This window comes from Lipotes vexillifer, unplaced genomic scaffold, assembly GCF_000442215.2.
Source record: "Lipotes vexillifer unplaced genomic scaffold, Lipotes_vexillifer_v1.1 scaffold42, whole genome shotgun sequence".
Taxonomy (NCBI): Eukaryota; Metazoa; Chordata; class Mammalia; order Artiodactyla; family Lipotidae; genus Lipotes; species Lipotes vexillifer.
Genome location: NW_006783436.1, coordinates 3,113,801 through 3,137,270, shown reverse-complemented (window position 1 = coordinate 3,137,270; position 23,470 = coordinate 3,113,801). Strand labels below are relative to the sequence as shown.

At 36.8% G+C, this 23,470-nt stretch overlaps 1 protein-coding gene across 1 annotated transcript in view; it reads left to right on the top strand.

Moving 5' to 3' along the window:
• SLAIN2 (SLAIN motif family member 2) overlaps positions 1-23,470 on the top strand; it is a 78,680-nt gene that overhangs the window by 19,515 nt on the left and 35,695 nt on the right. The window contains exons 2-4 of the mRNA XM_007456102.1: positions 14,077-14,225; positions 19,657-19,821; positions 21,564-21,725. Of these exons, the coding sequence (XP_007456164.1) occupies positions 14,077-14,225; positions 19,657-19,821; positions 21,564-21,725 (476 nt within the window). The remainder of the gene's footprint in view (positions 1-14,076; positions 14,226-19,656; positions 19,822-21,563; positions 21,726-23,470) is intronic.

The window sequence follows — 23,470 nt, the reverse complement described above, 5'->3', positions numbered from 1 at the left end:
AAGTTTCATTAGGTCCCATTTGTTTATTTTTGTTTTTATTTTCATTTCTCTAGGAGGTGGATCAAAAAAGATATTGCTGTGATTTGTAGTCTGTTTTTGTTGAGGGGGAAAAACCCAAACTTCCTTACCTTCCAGGAATATCAGATAAGGAATTTCAAAGCTCACATTTTGTGAGTCTTCGGGGTTACTGATGTTGCTGCTCTCCTCAGTCTCATTTTTGGGACTACTCTGCATGCAAATCCCTATGCCAAACTTTCCAGCGTCCCTGGTGGTGCCGATGCCCTGGTAGCTTAAAAGGGCTCATTCCCTTCTCTTTTATTTACCCAGATCCCTGCCTCCTTGCCTTTCTGCTAGGAACATATCTATAAGTATATCTGTAAATCAGTTTAATTTCGACATGATTTAAAATAAAATAATTTGGGTAGTAAATAGCATTAAATAGTGTCTCAATGTAAATGATTTGAGTTACAATAATGTTCTGTTCCTTATAGTAATGACTTGTACTAGCCAGAGCACACTGCATGTTGACTCCTGTTGTGATAGTTTAGTAGCAAAAATGAACTTGTAGAAGCATTTAGGTTTTAAGGCTTTCAGTAATATAAGTTCTTATTTTGCCTGGTCTATTTACGTAAAATCACATCCTCTGTGCTCTTTCATTTGGGAATCTAAATTATGGAGGAAATGGATACCTTCAGGAACAAATTAGCTTATTTAAGAGGAAGGCTCAATAAATGCAAAACATACAATTTGCTTTGATCTTGGAAAAGGTTCAAATTCTGGAGTAAAATTGAGATTTCTTGAGGGTATTAAGGAACTATAGGGAGGAAAAGAAAAAGTGATTATATCTCCTTGAAATGTGGGAAATAATAGAAGCAAGATAATGCAGTACCATGAAGTTCATGAAAATATTTGGAAAGAGACAAATAGTGTTTAGTTAAAAATTAGAGGTTTAGAATTCATGAGGATGAGTCAAACCATGTCCCACTTCTACAGTTACTAGAAGGAAATCTCTTGCACACACAGCCCTCCACTGCTCCGTTCATGAACTTCTGCTCATCTGCCTGTGAGAGAATTAGAAAGTACCTAACCATGTGTGGCTCTTAAGCATCGTTTTGTTTGAAAAGCGTGAATAAGAAGCAGGGGTGGGGCTTCCTTGGTGGCACAGTGGTTAAGACTCTGCCTGCGAATGCAGGGGACACAGGTTCAAGCCCTAGTCTGAGAAGATCCCACATGCCATGGAGCAACTAAGCCTATGCACCACAACTACTGAGCCTGCGCTCTAGAGCCTGCAAGCCACAACTACTGAAGCCCACATGCCTAGAGCCCGTGCTCTGCAAAAAGAGAAGCCACCGCAGTGAGAAGCCCGCTCTCTGCAACTAGAGAAAGCCCACTCGCAGCAACAAAGACCCAACACAGCCAAAAATAAAATAAATAAAATAAATAAATTTATATATACCAAAAAAAAAAAAGAAGCAGGTGTGGGCCAGGCTAAGTCCACAAATGACCTATGAGTCTCATAAATTTGAGGAATGGAATTTAATAGATGCTATCAAGTTAGGAGGTTTTTAAGTATATGCGTTTAGTGCCTAATTCGTGCTGCATTTTATAATTATAGAGATTATATTTTATGTCTTTATTAATAACTAGTAGATATAGAGAGAGTACTTTAGTAATTTTAGGATGTGACTATCTTTTGAGTGAGCCTGCTAAGCGTGTGGGATCTTCCCGGACCGGGGCACGAACCCGTGTCCCCTGCATCGGCAGGTGGACTCTCGACCACTGCGCCACCAGGGAAACCCCTTAATTCATTTTTGAATTCCTGTTGAGCACCATGCCTGGCCAGTGGTAGCTGCCACATAAACGTTTATTTAAATGACTGATTGTGGCTTGATACTAAGCCTTCAAGTGCTTAGAGTTTAGCTTGGAGACAGAATGAACACAGAATTCGGTCCTCACTGAAATCAGCAATGAGAGTTCACAGCAGAAAGGTTTACATGGACTTGAATGTGAGAGCTGAGACTTAGGATTTAGGCACAGATAGGCAGAAGGGTATTTCTTGCTGCTCTGTCAGAATCAAAAAGTGCAGGGAAAAGAATGAGTGCTTCATTTGAGTAGGGTAAAGTGAAGTCTGTGAAGATACAAGTTTGTTGGGGAACAAGTAAGAAATTTGAATCACTGGGTTGGAGACCATACTGTGGATGGCTTGTGAAATCTAGGAGGAGATTTTTGAGTGTCGGAATATCCTTAACAAAATGGTGTTTTGGAAAGATTAGTGTGGCAATAGTATGTAGGTGGGAAGAGAAGGCGTAGGTACTTTTGTGGGCTAGAAAACTGAGCCTCTGATCTTTACCAACCTCTTGGGCCCAGACGCACATAGCAAAACTGAAATTCAAACCAAAGTATTGAGTCCATAATGATATTCTTTCCATTTCATCCCAACCACTTACAATTGATTGCATGAAAACAATCATTTCAAGCTAAATGAATAAAGATCAGATTTGTTTAGTTCCTCTTATAAAACATCTACATTGTTTAAAAATATCATTTTGATCTTGCTTTCTTATATAAGGGTATCGACGTTTGGGGCCAGATAAATTCTTTGTTGTGAGGGCTGTCCTGTGTGTGGTATGATGTCTAGCAACATCCCTGGCCAAGCAAAAATGTCAGACATTGCCAGATGTTCCCTGGGGGCAAAATCACCCCAAGTATTGCCTTGAAGCATACTTACAGTGTCTACTTGAGCAGAAATATTTAGTGCTGTATTGCAGGAATAAGTATCTTATTCTAGTAACTTTTCTCCATTTACATTTCTAAGTCATAAAATAATGTTCTGAAAATGAGGAAAAATTAAAATGATTGTGTGATTTATTGTACAAACTATTTGAAAGTCAAGGGAGTGCTGAGATGCCAAAACAACAGGTTTAAATGAGGACTTATATCTGGGCAAACTGGGATGAACAGTCACCATGGGAGTAATCATAAAACATTTATTGAGTACCTACTATGAGTAGAGCACTGTGTTAAGATGATAAGGAGTAGTCAGAAGAACTGTGGCAGTTGGAAAGCCTCATGAAAAATGGAAAAGTCTTGAATTGGTCTAGAGGTAAGGCTTGGGTTAGACAAGGAAAATGGAAAGGAAATTATTTTTGCCCCTGTAGTAAAAAGAGCTATAAGCAAAGACACATCTGTGGTTTAACAGATGTGTGAAGTGAACATTTATTTGGCCATTTTGGCTGGACAAGAGGGGTTTTTATTGGAGTACTTGAGAGAGAAGATCAAGGATGTAGTTTTGCATCGAAAACACAGGATCTTGAAAATTAAGCTGGGGAGTACATCCAGTGAGAAAGTTTTTGAGCTGTGAAACAATGTTTATCCTGACCTGTGTTTTGGAGAGCTAAGTGGTAGTAGAGGATGGATTGGAAGGTTGAAAGTCTGGTAGGTGTGGGGAAACCAGTTTAATGAATCGATAGAATGTGTTGATTGAATGTATGGAGTGAGAAAACAGTCAAGGTCATTATAAAAATTTTCATTTGTTGACTGGAAAAAATAATGGTGTCATTTTAGGTTTGTTTAGGGATATTTGATTTTGAGACAATGTCTATAGTAAGCACTTACAGCTCTGTGACTGACACCCAGGAGAAAAATTAGTACTAAAACTATTAGAACATATTGTATGTCCAAAAAATGATGATTGGTTATGATGAAACAAACAAAAGACTTCTTCAAATTAAAAGAGTTTCTGGGGGCTTCCCTGGTGGCTTAGTGGTTGAGAGTCCGCCTGCCGATGCGGGGGACGTGGGTTCGTGCCCCGGTCCGGGAAGATCCCATATGCCGTGGAGCGGGCGAGCAGTGGCCGCTGAGCCTGCGCATCCAGAGCCTGTGCTCCGCAGTGGGAGAGGCCACAACAGTGAGAGGCCCGCGTACCGCAAAAAAAAAAAAAAAAAAAAAAAAAAAAAGAGTTTCTGGGAATTCCCTGGCGGTCCAGTGGTTAGGACTCAGCACTTTCACTGCCAACATGGCAAGGCCAAAAAAAAACCCAATAATAATAAAAAGTTTCTGGTAAACATAAAATAGTAGGAACAAATATATGGTTATATCTTGTGAGGCAGCAGTTGATAAAATAACAAAAATAATGTGATGTAGAAAATGTGTGAAGAGCTCAGGTTTTACACTTATAATGTGTATTTTCAGATCCTCGTGTCATCGCTTCTAGTTTTGGTAATTAATAAGTGATCTTGAGAAAACTAGTAGGAAAGGGAAGAAAGTTAAGGGACTGGAGAATAGGTTAAATTTAGCCTCTTAAAGACACTGGGATAATTCGATTACTGTCAATTGAGAGAGATCCTGGTTAGTGGTTATGGGTATTTTGAAAGGAATGAGGAGGGTAGAAATGGATATGAATTAAAACAGGAAGAATTTAGTTCTGCTGATCTTACAACTGGGGTCCCCAACTGGTACATCAAGTATAACTGTAGAATTTCCATGATTATAATTTTTCAGGAAAAAGGCAGTGCTCTATTATGAATTTTTGTATAATTATTTCCTTCATTCATTCTGCAATATGGTGTTCCGTTTCTGTAATACTGTGTGCCAGGCAGTTTTCTTTGGGGGTGAGGGTGAGGCATAAGGAATGATGTGAAATATTCCTGTCCCTGAGATGCTTGGAGTGCTATATGAGAGAGAATTAAACAATTATATATAGCTTATATATACACACACAACTACTTTCCCCCATCCCCCCAAATGTATTTTATGCATTTTAACCATCTCGGTATCCCGTACACTTTAATAATAAGGAAGCCTCACATACCCATTCTTATCTTTCTGTGTAACTCAAAAGAAAAAGAGAAGAGGTGGGACTTCCCTTGTGGTCCAGTGATTAAGACACCACACTCCCACTGCAAAGGGTGCGGGGTTCGATCCCTGGTTGGGGAACTAAGATCCCACATGCCATGCAGGATGGCCAAAAACTTAAAAAAAAAAAAAAAAAAAAAAAAGAGAGAGAGAAGAGGATGTCTGGGCTGCTTTTTTTTTTTTCTTTAAAGGGTTCTTTTTTTTTTTTTTTTAATAAATTTATTTATTTATTTTTGGCTGCGTTGGGTCTTCATTGCTGTGTGCGGACTTTCTCTAGTTGCAGAGAACAGGGGCTACTCTTCGTTGCAGTGCACGGGCGTCTCATTGTGGTGGCTTCTCTTGTTACAGAGCATGGGCTCTAGGCATGCGGGCTTCAGTAGTTGTGGCACACGGGCTCAGTAGTTGTGGCGCACGGGCTTAGTTGGGCATGTGGGATCTTCCCGGACCAGGGCTCAAACCCATGTCCCCTGCATTGACAGGTGGGTTCTTAACCACTACGCCACCAGGGAAGTCCCTGGGCTGGTCTTAATATTAACTTTAGTTCTATAAGCAGAGTATAGTGTATTCTCTCTTCCTACTGTGGCGTAGCGTAAAGATATTGCCAAATTTTCTTTAGCACTTTAATTACCTGATATTTTATTTAATTATTTATTTTTTTGTAATTGCTATCTATGTACGCAATTGTAGCTAAGCAGATATGTATTAGTCAATATACATTAAAACTGTCTCTTTCGGGCTTCCCTGGTGGCGCAGTGGTTGAGAGTCCGCCTGCCGAGGCAGGGGACGCGGGTTCGTGCCCCGGTCCGGGAAGATCCCACATGCCGCGGAGCAGCTGGGCCCGTGAGCCATGGCCGCTGAGCCTATGCGTCCAGAGCCTGTGCTCCGCAACAGGAGAGGCCACAACAGTGAGAGGCCCGCGTACCGCAAAAAAAAAACAAAAAAAAAAACTGTCTCTTTCTTTGCAGCTATTGCCACAATTTGCAGTCTGGTATAGTTTGAGACTTCCAGTCTTCCTGATGTCTTTTCTCAAAGCAAAACAACTCATTTTCTGATTGCCACACTCCCAGTTGGTCTCCCAGCAGTACACAGTTATGCCTTAACTCTAGATATTTGTCTCTTTAAAGAAGTAATTTCCAACCTCAGTTTTGTGGCAACCCAAGGAATATCAAAATTGTTTTGATACTCTTAAAATTAAAAAACCCATGCCATACCAGAATGAGAATCAAGAGAATCATGAAATGAAAATGGAAGCATAGAGTGTCACTGTCTAAAAGTTTGGGATTTGCTACTTTAAAACTTTTCTTCAGTCTGTTCTGCTTGCTCTGCCCTGTTTGTTGATTCACCATGTTGTGTTCTGCTGTCATACCAACAATTTATATCTGTATCCTGCCCTGCAGCTATTGTCACTTCAGGGCTTGTAAACTGTTCTAAGACTTTATTAATGAATTTGCCTTGTAAATAATTACCACTATTATTTATTACTAAAATTTCAAGAAGACTCTTACTACATATGAACTGAAGATATTTTTCTTCAATTGAGTTGTGATTTTTTTTATTGTATTTAATAGTGGGATCTATTACAACTTTATATTTTGTGGTTCATAAGGCTTAGAAGAGAGCAGGGAACAGCAGGAGGCCATTAGAATGATTACTATATTGAAGCCTTTAAGTCAAGGATCTTGTACATTCTTTTAGAACAGTGTATTAGTTGGTAAAGTTAAGAGCTTAGGTTCTGAAGCAATCCTGGTTTTGCCACTTAACAGCTATGTCACCTTGGACAAGTCATTTAGCTCACTGTGCCTCATTGACCTCATCTGTAAAACAGGGATTATATTAGTACCTATCTCATAAGCTTATTGGGAAGATTGAAAGGGTTAGTATATTTTAAATACTGAGGAACTTCCCTGGTGGTCCAGTGGGCAAGACTCTGAACTCCCAATGCTGGGGGGCTGGGTTCAATCCCTTGTTGGGGAACTAAAATCTGGTGCAGCCAAAATAAATAAATAAAATACTGAAACCATGCCTGGCATGTAATAAGCCCTTGATTAATAATAATAATAACATTATTATTTCACACTGACTCAGGAAGGTTGTTAAATCATTATAAAGCAATGTATCCTAATAGTTTATTAAATTATATTTAGGTGTGGGTATGGCCAAAGATACTTTTATTAATGAAAGTTTTTAAAAAAACATATACCATGGAATATTACTCAGCCATAAAAAGGAATGAAATAGTGCCATTTGTAGAGACGTGGATAGACCTAGAGACCGTCATATAAAGTGAAATAAGTCAGAAAGAGAAAAACAAATAACGTATAATATCTCTTATATGTGGAATGTAGAAAATGGTACAGATGAACTTATTTGCAAAGCAGAAATAGAGACACAGATGTAGAGAACAAACTTATGGATACCAAGGCGGGAAGGGGGGCGTGGAATGAATTGGGAGATTGGGATTGACTTATATACACTACTATGTGTAAAATAGATAACTAATGAGAACATACTGTATAGCACTGGGAACTCTACTCAATGCTCTGTGGTGACCTAAATGGGAAGGAAATCTAAAAAAAGAGAGGATATATGTGTACGTATAACTGATTAACTTTGCTGTATAGCAGAAACTAACACAACATTATAAAGCAGCTTTACTCCAATAAAAATTAACTTAAAAAAAACAGTAAATGAGTTCAACATACATCTATTTCTTGTTCCTCTGCTCCCTTGTGTAGCTGACCAACTTTAGCCTTCTGCAATACCCCTTTGATGTATCTGTCCATCTTTACTCAACCCTTGGTCTTGTTCCCAGTGGCTTTTCTGAAGAAGTTACTCCACAGACCACCAACTCTGATCCATTGATTCCACACTCTGGACAGACCTTTAAGCCTTTCCATCACCCTGATTTAAATATAAGCCTTTCCTTTACCTACTGTATAGTACAGGGAATGCTACTCAATACTCTGTAATGACCTATATGGGAAAAGAATCTAAAAAAGAGCGGATATATGTATATGTATAACTGATTCACTTTGCTGTACAGCAGACACTAACCTAACGTTGTAAATCAACTACACTTGAATAAAAAAATTAAAAAAAAATTCAAGCCTTTCCGGATGGACCTAGAGGTTATCACACTAAGTGAAGTAAGTTGGGCAGAGAAAGACAGGTATATGATATCACTTATATGTGGAATCTAAAAAAAAAGTGATACAAATGAATTTATTTACAAAACAGAAACAGACTCACAGACTTCGAAAACAAACCTGTGGTTACCAAAGGGGAAATGTCAGGGGAAGGGATAAATTAGGAGTTTGGGATTAACATATACACTCTACTATGTATAAAATAGGTAATCAGGGACCTACTGTATAGCACAGGGAACTCTACTCAATATTCTGTAATAACCTATATGGGAAAAAAACATGAAAAGAATGGATATATGTATATGTATAACTGAATCATTTAGCTGTACACCTGAAACTAACACAACATTGTAAATCAACTATACTCCAATATAAAATAAAAATTAAAAATAAATAAATAATAAAAACAAATTCAAATTTCCAATCTAAAAAATACCCCATAAAATTATAAGAATAGAAACAAAATTACAATCTCAAAATGGCCACTTTGAACTTACTTTGTTATGTTTCCTTTATCTTTTTTCATATGCACTTAAAAAACATTGTAATCATTGGTGTTTTGTTCAGGGTTCATTCAGATGCAAATATATAAGTCTGTAAATGTCATTACTATTGCAGGGAATATACATTGAACTTTGTGAACGGAGGCTCTAACTGGTAATTTTTTTTTTTTTTTTTTTTTTTTTTTTGAGTGAATCAGTTATACATATACATATGTTCCCATATCTCTTCCCTCTTTAGAGGCTCTGTTCTTTTGCGTTGAATACACCTTTCTCAGTAAATAGAGAAGTATGATTTTGAGGTATTAAAATCTGATCATTTTCCTTAGCCTGTAAAAAGTTTCTATACCAATCTACAGAAATTTATTTCAATAACAGTTTTGATATAATTTTTATTTTTACTTTAAATAAAGTTAAATCTTTGTTGTTCTTAGCTTTATTAGCCTACTTTCAGCTGACTGCAACATGAAAAGTGATTACTGTGCTTACTGTAAACTCAGTAAAGTGTCTCCAATTTCCCATCCTATCTCTATCTTTTAATAATATGTCTGCTATGTGTATGCATAAAAAAGTCCCAAGAGACATACTGCAAACTGTAAATAACTTGGGAGGATAGAATTGGTAGGGGAGGGAGGTTATTATCACTCCTTACATTTGTACATTTCTATATTACTAAAGTTTTTTTTGTTTTGTTTTGTTTTTTAATTTTTGGCTGCGTTGGGTCCTCAGTGCTGCGCGTGGGCTTTCTCTAGTTGTGAGCGGAGGCTACTCTTCGTTGCGGTGCACGGGCTTCTCATTTCTCATTGCGGTGGCTTCTCTTGTTGCTGAGCATGGGCTCTAGGCACACGAGCTCAGTAGCTGCGGCACACAGGTTCAGTAGCTGTGGCTCAGGCTCTAGAGCACACGCTCAGTAGTTGTGGCGCACGAGCTTAGTTGCTCCACAGCATGTGGAATCCTCCTGGACCAGGGATCAAACCTGTGTCCCCTACATTGGCAGGCAGATTCTTAACCACTGCGCCACCAGGGAAGTCCCTAAAGTTGTTACTTTTACAAAATAGTTATATTCTTAGTTGTTTTTATCACCAGTCATATTATACAGGTATGTGTGACATATCAGACAAAATATGATTTGTTATGATGTTTTATAACATTCATATTCTTAATTACATCTTTACTAGTTCTCTCACTATTAACAATAGACATAAATTATATTTAATGGTGTTTAATTCCTTTGTAATAATTGTCCTAAGGGAAAAAGCAACATCTTGAGAGACCAATTATTTCTAACATATTTTTTAACAGCTTTATTAAGATAGAATTTACATACTATAAAATTCACCCGTTTTTAGTATTGAGTGATTTCTAGTATATTTACAGAATAGTACAACCATGACCATAATCTTGGTTTAGAATATTTTCAGTATCCCAGAAAGGGTCTTTATACCCATTAGCAGTCATTTCCCATTTCTCTCCCCCATCCCCTCTCCCATCCCTAGGCAACCACCAATCTATTTTGTCTCATAGATTTGCCTATTCTAGACATTCCATATGAATGGTATCATGCAGTATGTGGTCTTTTGTGGCTGACTTCTTTTACTTAGTTTAATGTTTTTGTGGTTTATCCATATTGTAGCATTTTTATTGCCCCTAACACATTTTTAAATATTTATTTATTTATTTTTGGCTGCATTGGTTCTTTGTTGCTGAGCGCAGGCTTTCTCTAGTTGCGGCAAGCGGGGGCTACTCTTTGTGTTGGTGCACATGCTTCTTATTGCAGTGGCTTCTCTTGTTGCGGAGCATGGGCTCTAGGCTCTCGGGCTTCAGTAGTTGTGGCACGAGGGCTCAGTAGTTGTGCACGGGCTTAGTTGCTCCGCAGCATGTGGGATCTTCCCGGACCAGGGCTCAAACCCGTGTCCCCTGCATTGGCAGGTGGATTCTTAACCAATGCGCCACCAGGGAAGCCCCTAATATAGTCTTATGACAGGTACTTAAGGAAGGTTTCCTTGAAGAAGGGACATTTAAGTTGAGACTTCGTAGAAAGTACGAATGGGCTGGCCGAAGTTGGGCAAGGGAGGGTGAGGTAACCAAGAAGTGGAATTGAGTTTGTTTAAGGCAAGGGGAACAGCATGCATAAAATGACCTAGAAGCAAAAGTGTTGGGCTTTTCAGGAGTAGAAATTAGTACCATATGGCTATTATTTAGATTTGAGTGATGGAGAAGGGTGAGAAATGTAGCTAAAAAAAAAAAAGGTGCTGCAACAGTTAGATCATTGCTGTGTTTCAAGGGCCATGGGGGCTGTGTTTTGGAAAAAACTATCATAAGGGCAAAAGGAAACTGGCATAGAATTTTTAGCAGAGGAATATTAATAGTCAGATTCATATTTCAGAAAACAATTTGGCTGCAATATATAGAATGGATTGGAAGGGAGCAAGACCAGAGATTTTAAAATTTTAAAAAGATTGTTCATTTTCAGAATTCTTCTGGCCATTCTTTGGCTTTACATTTTCATGTAACTTTTAGAATTAGGTTGTCCATTTCTATAAAAATGCCTGCTGACATTTTTGTAGGGGTTGTATTCTGTTGATCAGTTTGGAAGAATTGACATCTTGACAACATTGAGTCTTCAGATCTAGGAACATGGTACATCTCTCCATTTATTTAAGTCGTCTTTCATTTCTCACAGCAATGTTTTATTGTTTTCGGTGTACAACTCTTGCACTTCATTTGTTAAATTTATTCCTAAGTATTCTTTTTGATGCTGTTGTGAATGGAATTGTTACATTTATTTCATATTTGAGTTGTTCATTGATATATAGAAATAAATTAATTTTGTTTTTGGCCTGTTGATCTCATATCCTGTGACCTTGCTAAACACATTAATTAAGTCTAGTTGATTTTGTTTGCTTTCAGTAGATTCCTACAAAGGATTTTCTGTGTACAAGATCATACTGTCTGTGAATAAAGACAATTTTACTTTTTTCTTTCCCACATGGATGCCTTAATTTCTTGTTCTTGCCTTTCTGCACTGGCTAGACACTGTAGTACCACATTGAATAGAGATGTTGATAGTGTGCATCCTTAACTTTGTTCCCAGTCTTAGGAGAAGCATTCAGTCTTTTACCATTAGATCTATTTTCTGAAAGAGTTTGTATAGGATTGGCATTACTTTTCCTTAGTATTGATAAAATTAATAAGTGAAGGCATCTGGGCCTGGGCTTTTCTTTGCAGGAAGATTTCTCATTACTAATTCAATTTATTTTTATAAATCTCTTCAGAGTCTCTATTTCTTCTTGAGTCCCATTTGATAACTTGTATCTTTCTAGGAATTTGTCTATCCAGTCTTCCAGTCTGTTTTGTTGGCGTAAAGTTGTTCAGAATATTCCTTACAATTCTTTTAATATTGGTAGTGTTTGTAGCAGTGCTTACTCCTTTTTTTTTAGTTTTATTGAGATATAATTGAGATACAGTACTGTATAAGTTTAAGGTGTACAGCATAATGACATGACTTACGTATTTTGCAAGATGATTACCACAATAAGTTTAGTTAACATTCATCATCTCATACAGATACAAAAGAGCGGGGGGGAAGAAGAAAATTATTGTTTTCCTTGTGTTGAGAACTTTTAGGAAGTGTTGGGCTTTTTGGTTTTTTGTTTTGTTTTTTTTAATTGGAGTATAGTTGATTTACAGTACTGTGTTTCAGGTGTACAGCAAAGTGAATCACTTATACATACATGTATGTCCATTTATATTCTTTTCCCATAAATGCCATTACAAAACATTGTCTCTACTATAGTCTGTGCTATACAGTAGGTCCTTATTAGTTATATATAGTAGTGTGTATCACTCTTTCTTTCAGACTTTGGCAATTCATGTGAAAGAAGCCGGACACACAACACACATATTGTATGATTCTGTTTATATGAAATGTCTAGAAAAGAACATGGAGCAGAAAGCAGATTTGTTATTGCCTAGGGCTGGAGGTAGAAACGGAAAGGGGGTTTCTTTTTAGGGTGATAAAAATGTTCTAAAATTACATGGTGGTGATGGTTCAGGTAACTAAATACTAAATTCATCAAATTATACAATGAATTTTATGGTGCAGAAATTACACAGGCAAATTTTATGGTATGTAAATTACATCTTGAAAAGGCTGTTTTTAAAAAAAGTTGTAAGGTACTTTTAACATCTTTAAAAATACAGAAACTACTATAAACTAAATGAATAAAACATCAGTAATTCAAAATCAGTTTAAAACATCATAATCTCGCCTATACCAGGTGAATGGTAGCTTTCCTGTTTTTGTCAATGGCACTATAATTCTTTCAGTTACAACAGCTAAAAATTTAAGAGTAATTTTGTGTTCTTCCATCTTTTTTTATTTCCTACCCTCATCAATTTGCCTACTAAAAACAATTTTTTTCACTGATGCTTTTGAATTTCTTAAATAATAATATACAGTTCAGTCAAGAGGGACTGTTTTCTGATGGACACAGCCAGTTTATTGATGGCTAATGTAACTTATAAGTTGAGATTGTCAAGTTTTTACTTGTCAAGAAAACTTGAAAAATATTGCTTTATTCCCCTATTTCTGCAAAAATTAAGTCATAGAGGCCCAGTGGGAGAGCTGAACCTCCACCTCTATGCAGCATCAAGACAGGAGGAGGCAATGTCAGATGGGGCACTTTTTCTCCCTTTTCCCCATCCTCCATGAGTTAGTCAGGTGCAATAAAGGAGCTGATTTTACATCCCATCCATCTGGAAGTGTAGTAATTTTGTTTACATCATAGATTTCACTTAAGTGTCTTAATTTGGAAACCACTCTGGTTAGAATTCAAGTAACTTCACATTTTTCATATAGAGTCACATTTGAAATAAATTAACATCAATTGATGTAATCTGAACTAATCTGAGGAAAAACAAATGAAGTAGGAAGTATCTTCTCACCTTTTTGTTTTTATATACCTTCCCCAGGAGCTTATAAAATACTTTTCCTTTCTTTACTGAAACTGAAGTAATTTCATAAATTGATTCATATTGTTATTAAGGATTTTTTTAATGTATTGCTTTTCTCTGACGTATCATTTGAAAAAAGGGCTACAGAGTGGGTACTGCTTAAGTAAAAGGAATGCATTACTAATGGTGAATGTGTGGTTTGTGGTAGGAAGGGAACTGGGAGTTGGAAAGCAAGGTATTTATCTGCCTTCTAGACAGGACTTAATGATATGGTTATATTAGGGAGTTAAGAACGATTGAAAACAGAATAAAATATTGTAAAGACATGTTTCTTCATAGTTTTTGAAATGAGAGTAAAAGAGAAAAATAAGACACATTTTAGGACTGGACAGTTGGCCTCATTTGGGTTCATTTAATAGTTGAGATTTGGGCTTATATTGATGATTGTAGTGTCATTTTCTTCCTGTGCAGAAAGTAAATGTGGGTGATTTTAAACATACTCCATCATTTTTACTCCCCATCCCCCAATTTAAATCTGTTCCAAAGGATCCCTTTTTTATAACCTTGTGCTTAATAATTAACGTTACCCTTTTTTGTTTTTGTTTTTTGTTTTCTTCTAGGCTGTATTCATCACCAAAGAAAAAACTTACACCAATGCAGAAATCAGTTAGTCCTTTAGTTTGGTGCAGGCAAGTTTTGGATTACCCAAGTCCTGATGTTGAATGTGCTAAAAAGTCTCTTATCCACAAACTTGATCAAACTATGTCAGGTATGTCTATAATTTTACTTGTAAATTCATCTCTTTGCTTTCTTTAATCAAAAAACAGATAAATGTTGACTGGTATGTTTTTAGGAAGGCAGTTCTTTGCTTGGGGGGTGTTTTCCAAATCACATTGTGCATGCCATCGTGAGTTTTTGCCATATGCACATAACCCTGTTCTGTTATTTTCTTAATAGCTTTTAAAAAAATCTCCATATTTTTATTTAGCTTCATCCTAAAAAATATCCATGAAATAATGGATTTTATGTAGTAAGGTTTTTTCTGATGAAAGCTAAAATAAATAATTATTTTAAAAAATGTTTTGTCTGATATCATCTGAAATCATCTCACCAGCCTCAGGGAAATTCTGATGTGGTAGAAAGATACAGGTTGAGAACCAAAGAGCCCTCATTCTCACTCTGTCACTTAGTTGCTATGTGACTCTGCGAATTATTTAACTACTATAAGCTCAGTTTTCTTATAAGCATGATGAGCCCTGTAAGTGTTATTTAAGGATTAAATGATAATGTTGAAAGAGCCTAGCATGTTTTTCTGGCTTATGGTAGTGCTTAGTAAATGTATTCATTTCCCCTCTTGTTTTTTTTTTTTAACTTGGCATTTTAAGTTAAACTGCTTTTATGTTCTATTGTTTAATAGCATTCACAAAGCTGACAAAATGTATGTGTCACTCTTTATGGCATTTAATGTAGCATGCCAGTGTGTTAGAAATGTAGGAAAAATATTATTGACTCTTTCTTGGAATTACTCTCAATCTTTTAAAAATATGTTTCAAAAAAATTTTTTTTAATTAAAAAAAAGAAGTTTCTGGGAATTCCCTGGGGGTCCGGTGGATAGTACTCAACGCTTTCAGTGCTGGGCCCCTGGTTCAGTCCCTGGTCAGGGAACTAAGATCCTGCAAGCCTCACAGCGAGGCCAAAAAAAAAAGAATATCAGTTTCCTGGAATACTCATGTAGTAAAAGTTTGATGCATGATTACTAATCCTAAATAGAGTTTTGTTTTTTGCTTTGTGTTTACTTGGCAGCCATGTCCTTAAAATTGCTTTTTTTTTGGTTTTATTATTGAGGTACGTGCTCTTTTTTAGAGTGTAAGCTGCAAATGGTCAGGGGAAGCAGTGGGGAGCCTACACAGTTAAACTGTCATATAGTAAAGTGTAGTTTGTTTGGCAGGAGCAGTGGTTATTATAAGAAAGTAATGTATGGGATGGACATAGGGGAGAAAACCAAAGCTGTTGTACTTCAAAAGTAGCAATTGGAGTGAGTAGCTTTTTGCTTTATTATAACAAAGGCATTAAAGATAGTAGGAGCATGTAAGAAAAGCTGTTACTCTTGAACCAAAACTAGGTGTAATCAAGTACTGGATCTGCTTAACAGTGTTTGGATTTTATAGCTGTATGCACAGAGCAATAGCTATAGCTGTATATATTTAAAGAAAAATAATTTGGCTGTTGCAAGTTTGAACCTTGTAGTCCTAAACCTCTCTTTTCCCAAGTTAAAGGGAAGATTGTTTTTTAAATGTATTTTTTTGATAAGGCAAAGCTTTCTAGGAACTTAGCTATTATATTCTAGCACAGCCATTTCTACTCCATTATACTCAGCTTCTCCTTAGTGTACCAGCACGTGTTGCTAAGATATTCTTCTCTTGTTTTTTTGATAGCACATTTACCTTTTTTACCCTTATTCTCCCTCCGGTTTTCTTTTCAGTCTTCTTTAAAGTTTCTCCCTTCTCTGCCCATCTTTTTGTGTGTGTTTTGTGGGGCGGGGGGTAATATTAATATAGCACAAATTTCCCACTTTCACCATTTTAAAATATACAGTTCAGTGACATTAAGTACATTCACATTGCCATCACCACTGTCTATCTCCAGAACTTTTTTGTTATCCCATACTAAAATTCTGTACCCATTAAACTTCCCATTCCTCCTGCCTTCCCCCCACCCCCGCCCCATCTTCCCAGGTCTCTCTTTTGCCCCATTTCTCTCTGTTTTGATGATTTCATCCATTCATACTATATCCAGTATCATCTTTATTCAAACTAATCTCCTTTATTTATGCATATATTCAGTATTTTTTGAGAGCCTGTTATGTATCAGGCGTTGGGGAAAGGGTAGTGGATACATGATGAAGAAAGACTAACACTGCACTCACGGAGTTTGTCATCTGGTAGGGGGAACATGTTAATAAAATAATTTTTATAACTGGTGATATGTAATAAAAGAATGATCTACAGTGCTTTGAGCTTGGAGAAATTAGAATTTTACTTCAGGAAGTAATGTTTGGCCTGAGTCCTAAAGATTCAGGAAAATTTAAGTGGGCTAAAGGGGAGGGCGACAGAGGGAGTAGAGTGTTCCAGGTGGTGAGAACAGCGTGTGCAAAGGATCTGTGGGAGGCCTTTGGGAGCATATGGGAGGGAGCCTGGTGTACATGAGGAACTGGACATGAGGTCAGAACAATATGTAGGAGCCAGACTCTGCAAGGCCTTAGAGACCATGTTAAAGGTTTTGGACTTTATTCTAATATTCTAAAAGCAATGGGAAGGTACTGAAGGGTTTTATTCAAGGGTATGGTATGTGTTGGCAGGAAGAAGAAATGATAGGATTTGCACGTTGATGAGGACATGCTTAGCTGTAGTATGGAGAGTAGATTGGAGAGGGCCAAAAGTGAACCGTAGGATCCTTTTGAGGAGGGTTGATGATGATAGCTGGGTAGTGTGTGTTGGGGGGAAAGGGTCGTAGTGGAGATGAAAAGGTGTGAAAGGAAAAAGGAATGAACCAAATATGAGGAAATGAGGGAGAAGAAAGTATCAGCAGTGATTTCTAGGTTTCCAGCTTGTGTAATAGGATGAATGTTGTTATCATTCTGACATAGAGACCCCAGGAAGAGAATTTGTTTTAGCTCTAAAATAATGAGTTTGGATTTGGATTTGTTGGCTCTGGGGTGCATATGCCATACCCTCAGGGGAGACATTAAATGGGCAGCATATATGGGACTGAAGCTCATGGAAACTTAGGCCTGGAGATATAAATAATGGATATTTGGGGGAATAGAGATAATAACTAATGTTGTGAGTATGAATGAGATTTCTCAAGAAAAAGAATATGGTTTAGAGTAAGAAGATAAAAGAGTTGAGAACTTGAAAAGCTAGTGATTAAAATAACCAAATAAAGAGAGACTGCGCTTCAAAGGAAATAGAAGAGTAAAGAGATAGGAAGGAGTAAACACCCCTATTTCTGCTCAGGTTGATATATTGAGATCATGCTACATGCTAAATATGTTTCGTGGTGTCTTGTCTCATGGTGAATATGTAGAAAAATATGTAGAAAACTATACTGACCAACTTACCACACTATCCAACTAAACAGAAAACATGTGTTCCTCCTCCCAAAACCAGTGCTCTGCTTATAGGCAAACCAGAAACTTCAGCAACATCTTATTGTTTTTTCCCTTTAGTAATCCTTACTGGGTTTTTTTGTTTGTTTGTTTGTTTGTTTGGGTTTTTTTTGCAGTAAGCAGGCCTCTCACTGTTGTGGCCTCTCCCGTTGCGGAGCACAGGCTCCGGACATGCAGGCTCAGCGGCCATGGCTCACGGGTCCAGCCGCTCCGCGGCATGTGGGATCTTCCCGGACCGGGGCACGAACCCATGTCCCCTGCATCGGCAGGTGGACTCCCAACCACTGTGCCACCAGGGAAGCCCCGGTTTTTAATATTTATCCTTTTCTTCCTTTTTTTGTTTTGGCCACTTTTATTGCCTAGTTCAGTCTAATCTATTTAACATTAGAATTTCCATCCGTTTTTTTTCTTTAAGCTGACTGGATCATATTACTCTTGCTCAGAAGTCCCTGATGGTGTTATCACTGCTACTGAACAAATTTCAGACTCCTGAGCATAGTATTCCAGGCCTCCTGTGACCTGGCCCCAGCTGGTTGTTCCTGTTTTGTCCCTCACCATGAACTTTACCTTTCTAGATTACTCACTGTTATTCCCTGGACACACTATGCATTTTCAAGACATGGTTTTAGTTTATATTATAAACACAGATGAAAACATATACTTTCCCCACTTCCAGTGTCCTACCAAATTATCCTCTCAAGACTGCTCCAGTGTCTCTCCTTCCAAAAAGCCTTACTACCTACTTTCTCTCAGTTGTAATGAATTACTCCTATCTCATCATTTCCATTAGCCTCTTTGCGCCTTTATGATAGTACTCATTTCATTTTGCCTTGAAATCACTGTTTTTTCTGCCTGCACTACTTGGCTTTAGGCCTCTTGAGAAGAAGTACCATGTCACATTTGTGTGTTTATTCTGCATAGTACTTTGGTGATGGTCATAAATATGAATAAGCTGTAGATTTTAGAATAGGGTGAAGAAAAAAAATATTTTAAGTATTAACTTTTCTTGTATATAATTGATATCTTAGCCCTACTTTCATACTATTTTTATAATTTTATATGCATAGCACAAATTTTTCCCCTTTTTTGGCAGAAGTATTCTCCTTGGCCCAGAAAATGGGGCGGGGGGGGTTCTTTTTTAAAAAAAGAATTCTTGTATGTTTGACCTTAATCTGGCCTAAATAGTCAGTATTGCTTTATTTTTTCAAAAATCCAAACTTTGGAAAGACTCTTTTTAAAACTCATTATTTCATAGTTTTTTGTTGTTATTAGCAGTATGTGTTTGTTATAGAAAAATGAGTCAACACAAATATGCTTTTATATTCATTTTATTTTTAAAGGCCATTCAAGGTTGACACAGTTGGAATAAACTTTCCAACAAGATAGAAGTAACTTAATTTAGTAGCTAATAATTTGTTGAGGAGATATTCTTCCTATAGTATTATTTCTGTTTGGTGTGGCTCCTGTTTTATTTGCATAACAAAATTTAAGATAGTGGAAATATTTTGTTGGGATTATTAATGTGATATGTTTCTCTCCACTACTATAGAAATGTTTCTGTGTTTAAACTGAGATAATGACTTACTGAATTTCCTAATTGGAAAATTTTTTTTAATAAATTTATTTTTATTTATATTTTTTATTTTTGGCTGCGTTAGGTCTTCGTTGCTGCGTGCGGGCTTTCTCTAGTTGGAGCGAGTGGGGCCTTCTCTTCATTGCGGTGCGCGGGCTTCTCATTGCAGTGGCTTCTCTTGTTGCAGAGCATGGACTCTAGGTGCATGGGCTTCAGTAGTTGTGGCACATGGGCTCAGTAGTTGTGGCTCGCAGGCTCTAGAGCACAGGCTCAGTAGTTGTGGCTTGGTTGCTCCGCAGCATGTGGGATCTTCCCGGACCACGGCTCAAACCCTTGTCCCCTGCATTGGCAGGCGGATTCTTAACCGCTCCGCCACCAGGGAAGTCCCCCAATAGGAAAATTTTTGCGATGTTATTAGCCTTTTCTTCAATTTGATTTTTCCCCTTGTCATTAATGCAGCTCTCAAGAGGCAGAATTTGTATAATAATCCTTTCAACTCCATCAGTTACACAAGTCCTTACAGTCCAAATGCCAGTAGCCCATACAGCAGTGGTTTCAATTCTCCGTCCTCAACCCCAGTGCGACCTCCTATAGTCAAACAGCTAATACTTCCTGGAAATTCAGGTAAGGAGAAATGAAATGGAGTAATTAAGAAATGGTTTTTAACTTACTGCCCTGCCTCAGAAAATAACTTACTCATCAGTAGTTCAAGTTCCTTTATTTATGAAACCTCCAACTGGTTAGAGAATATATCATTGAGGTGCTACTTAGCACCGGTAGTATGGTACTAGGCACCAGTGATACAGATAAGCCAAGTTACATTCATGAAGTTTTCTTTAGCATGTGTGTAAAAGTTTTTTAATGTGGCTTGATAAAATGGTGTCACAGGCTTTATTTTTTTAACCAATAGATGCTTACTGAGTAGCTTGCTTAGGTTGTAAAAGCTACAGAGTTAAACTCTTCTAATAGGAGTTTTAATAAGCTTTGATATTGTAGTTAAATAATAGTACAAGGCTGTGTATGAATGTGCCAAGAGGGTGTTTAGAGCTGTAAATGATATGGGAGAGGGATAGATTGCTATAATTGGGGGAAGAATGTTCTGCTGTGGTTCTGTGACTGAGACTGTTATTCTGTAGCTTACTGTTCTTTAGATTTCACCATTCAGTTACTCTTATTACTGCTATTGGTATGATTAATTATCATAGCTTCCTTAAAAATTAAAGTATTATTAACCACCTCAAACTTTTGACTTGTATACTCCCTAGTCTCATCACTTATTGACCCTGCAGTTTGTTCTGTACGTAGGTTGTTACTTGCTACTTATTTCACCCGTGACTGTTGTACTAAAAAGGTTGTATTTGTTTAATATAGAGAATTTTATTCAGGCACTATTTGAGACTGACCTTATAGTACTTTTCCGATCATGTGCACTATGCTCTTCTTGACAGCATAAACTGTTTCGTATTCTTCTTGCTCTTTTTATGTGCCATTCGTGTTGGAGCTGACTCTTATGGTGAAGAATTCTGGAAAACAAGTTTCAAATAAATCTGTATTAGAAATATTAGTGACAGTGTTGGGATTTTTTAAATTCTTCATTAGAAGTTGATCTGATGAAAACATTTCCTTAGAAACAAATTAGAGTCTTTTGGATATGTATATCCTTTATTCCTCTGACCTGTCTTCTATCCCCCTTTTGGTTTAAAGTGATAAAATGAGTTTTTTCATCCAGTCATTTTCTTCATCCCATCTTTGTGCTTCACTAGTAAACTTCAGAGAACTCCTTGGATCCCCATTACTAGTTTAGCAAAGGAATTTTGTAAACATGGCATAATGTAGGAGAAATGAGCTTAGTGTTCTTTTTTTGTTTGTTCCTAAATCTCTAAGGAGTCCTGATTTTCCTCAAATTATAGCTTTCTTGTTTAGGAAAAGTGGGTGCTTTATTCAAGGGAAAAGATGGTGGTATTTGCTAGTGACTGAATTTGGGAGGAGAAAACACATCTTAAATTCATCTATTTATAGAGTAGTTTCATTGGCTACCTTGTAAAAGTTGAAATCCTATAGCATGTATTATTGAACATTAATTACTTGCCAGGTACTGTTTTGAAAACTTAATTGTTTCATAAGAATATAGATAAGTTATAGCTATAAGAAAATGTGTTTTGTATTTGTCATTATATATGAAGGAGTCTCTGTAGCCCTCTTTATACTTAATCAGGTCAATTTTTAATTTTAACATTTGGGAATTTTATAAACAGAAAAGGCAGAATAGCAATGAACTGAATCCAAAGATATAATATCAAGTTAATTGCAACAGATGTTTATTCAATTTTTGTTTCACTGAAGTTTGAATCATTTTCTTTTTTAAGGTAATTTGAAAAGTTCATCAGACAGAAATCCTCCACTCAGTCCTCAATCCTCTATAGACAGTGAATTAAGTGCTTCAGAATTAGATGAAGATTCAATTGGATCCAATTATAAGCTAAATGATGTAACTGATGTGCAGATTCTAGCTCGGATGCAGGAAGAAAGTAAGTATTTTAATTGTTAAAGTTGTGGTCTTTCATTACTGTACAATTTTGTTGTTGTTATTAAATATGCCAAAGTGTTGTGGAATAATAATGTAGTAAGAATAGAAATGTTGAAATTTCAGAGGCTTTTTCAACAAGTGGACTGGTTTGTTCATTAACTTGTTTTTAGAGTCCATAGTATGTAGAGCAGTTTGCTGTGTGAGGAGCAAAGAAAAACAGGCTATGCTCTGCTTCTGTGACTGGTAATCATACCCTGCATGTTACTCTACACTGTAACTCTGTAGTTATCACTTGGTTGCTCTGTGTTTTCTTAGTGTAGACCAGAGTTTCTCAACTGTTCTTTCATTATTGCCTCCCCAAAGGAGCCGATTTAGACATTTTTCCCCCTTTTTACCCACCCCCACTCCCGTTAAATTTTAATACCGTTGATATACTGTATATCTCTTTTTGTACTGTAAGGGCCACAAACTATTATAAGATTTTTTTCACACCCCCCAAATCATTTTTTTTCTCCTTGGGGGCAAATTTTATCTTTCTTAGAATGTTTGGTGTAGTCTGTAAAAAAGACCCTCATGGGAAAATCGGAATTGTGACATTAAGTTAAATGATGCATGTGATGTTGCTTTGCAAAGTGGTCCTTGGAACTTTTTAGGTCACACATACCTTTGAGAATCTGATAAAAGTGTTGTCCCCTGTCATTCCCAAAATATGCATACGCATAAAATTTTTCATACTATTTCAAGGGCTCATTAGTGCTCTGACTCTCATCTGAATGTAAGATGTTGGTGATAGTATTATTCTTGCCTGTATATTTTATTGTATGATGCCATAGGCTTAACTGTGAAGGAAGCAGTCTCTCTAACCTTCATAATGAAAAGATCCTTGAAACACAGATTTCAGAGTCTTGACAGTTGGCTGAGGTAATGGAGCAATGCTATAGTTTAGTTCAAAAATTTTCTGTTTAGGTCCTTTCTTTTATGTAAATATGTAGTAAGTTTTATCAAGCTATAACATTTATTAAGAAACTGCAATGTTTCTCACTCTGCTAATTCATGTCTCATTTTCACACATCTTCCCTTAGAAAGATAGAAATGTTTGGTGCTTGTTTTATCTATCTTTAGCCCTAGAAACTAATAACATTTTTCCCTTTTCTTCTGTAACTTTGTGTATGTAACTCCTCACTGGGAGTATGGTATTGTCAGCTAGTGAGGGGTTACTTATTATCATGGTTGTGAAAAAAGAATAAAGAATGCTGTGTAACTACCAGTTAGAATAAACTCACTCCTTTCTTCTTTGAATCCTGACTTTTTAGACTGCAGTATTTTGTTAGAAATTCAGCCAGCTATTTGCTGTAGTTTTCATATTGTGTGTTGGTAATGCATAATAGAAATTTTAGTCTTACTTTAAAAATCCTTTCTAAGCTATTCACACGCACAAATATTTCTTTTCCTGGTGAATTTAAAACAAAAATAAAACAAAAAATGCTGAAAATGTGTGTGATACCTCCTTGAAAACACCAGCTTTTTTTTTTTTAAAGAGAGAATGATTTTCCTTTTTACAACATTGTTTCTCCCGTTCTTTGGTAACAAAAATGAAGGGTAACAGATTTGGGCTTTTGCCTGGTTAAGCTCCCTCATTTTTAAAATGAGAAACACACAATCCCATAGTGGTTGTGACTTCCCTAAGACCCTTGTTAATATGGAGAACCTGCATTGGGATCTGGATTTTTCTTGTTTAAAACACCG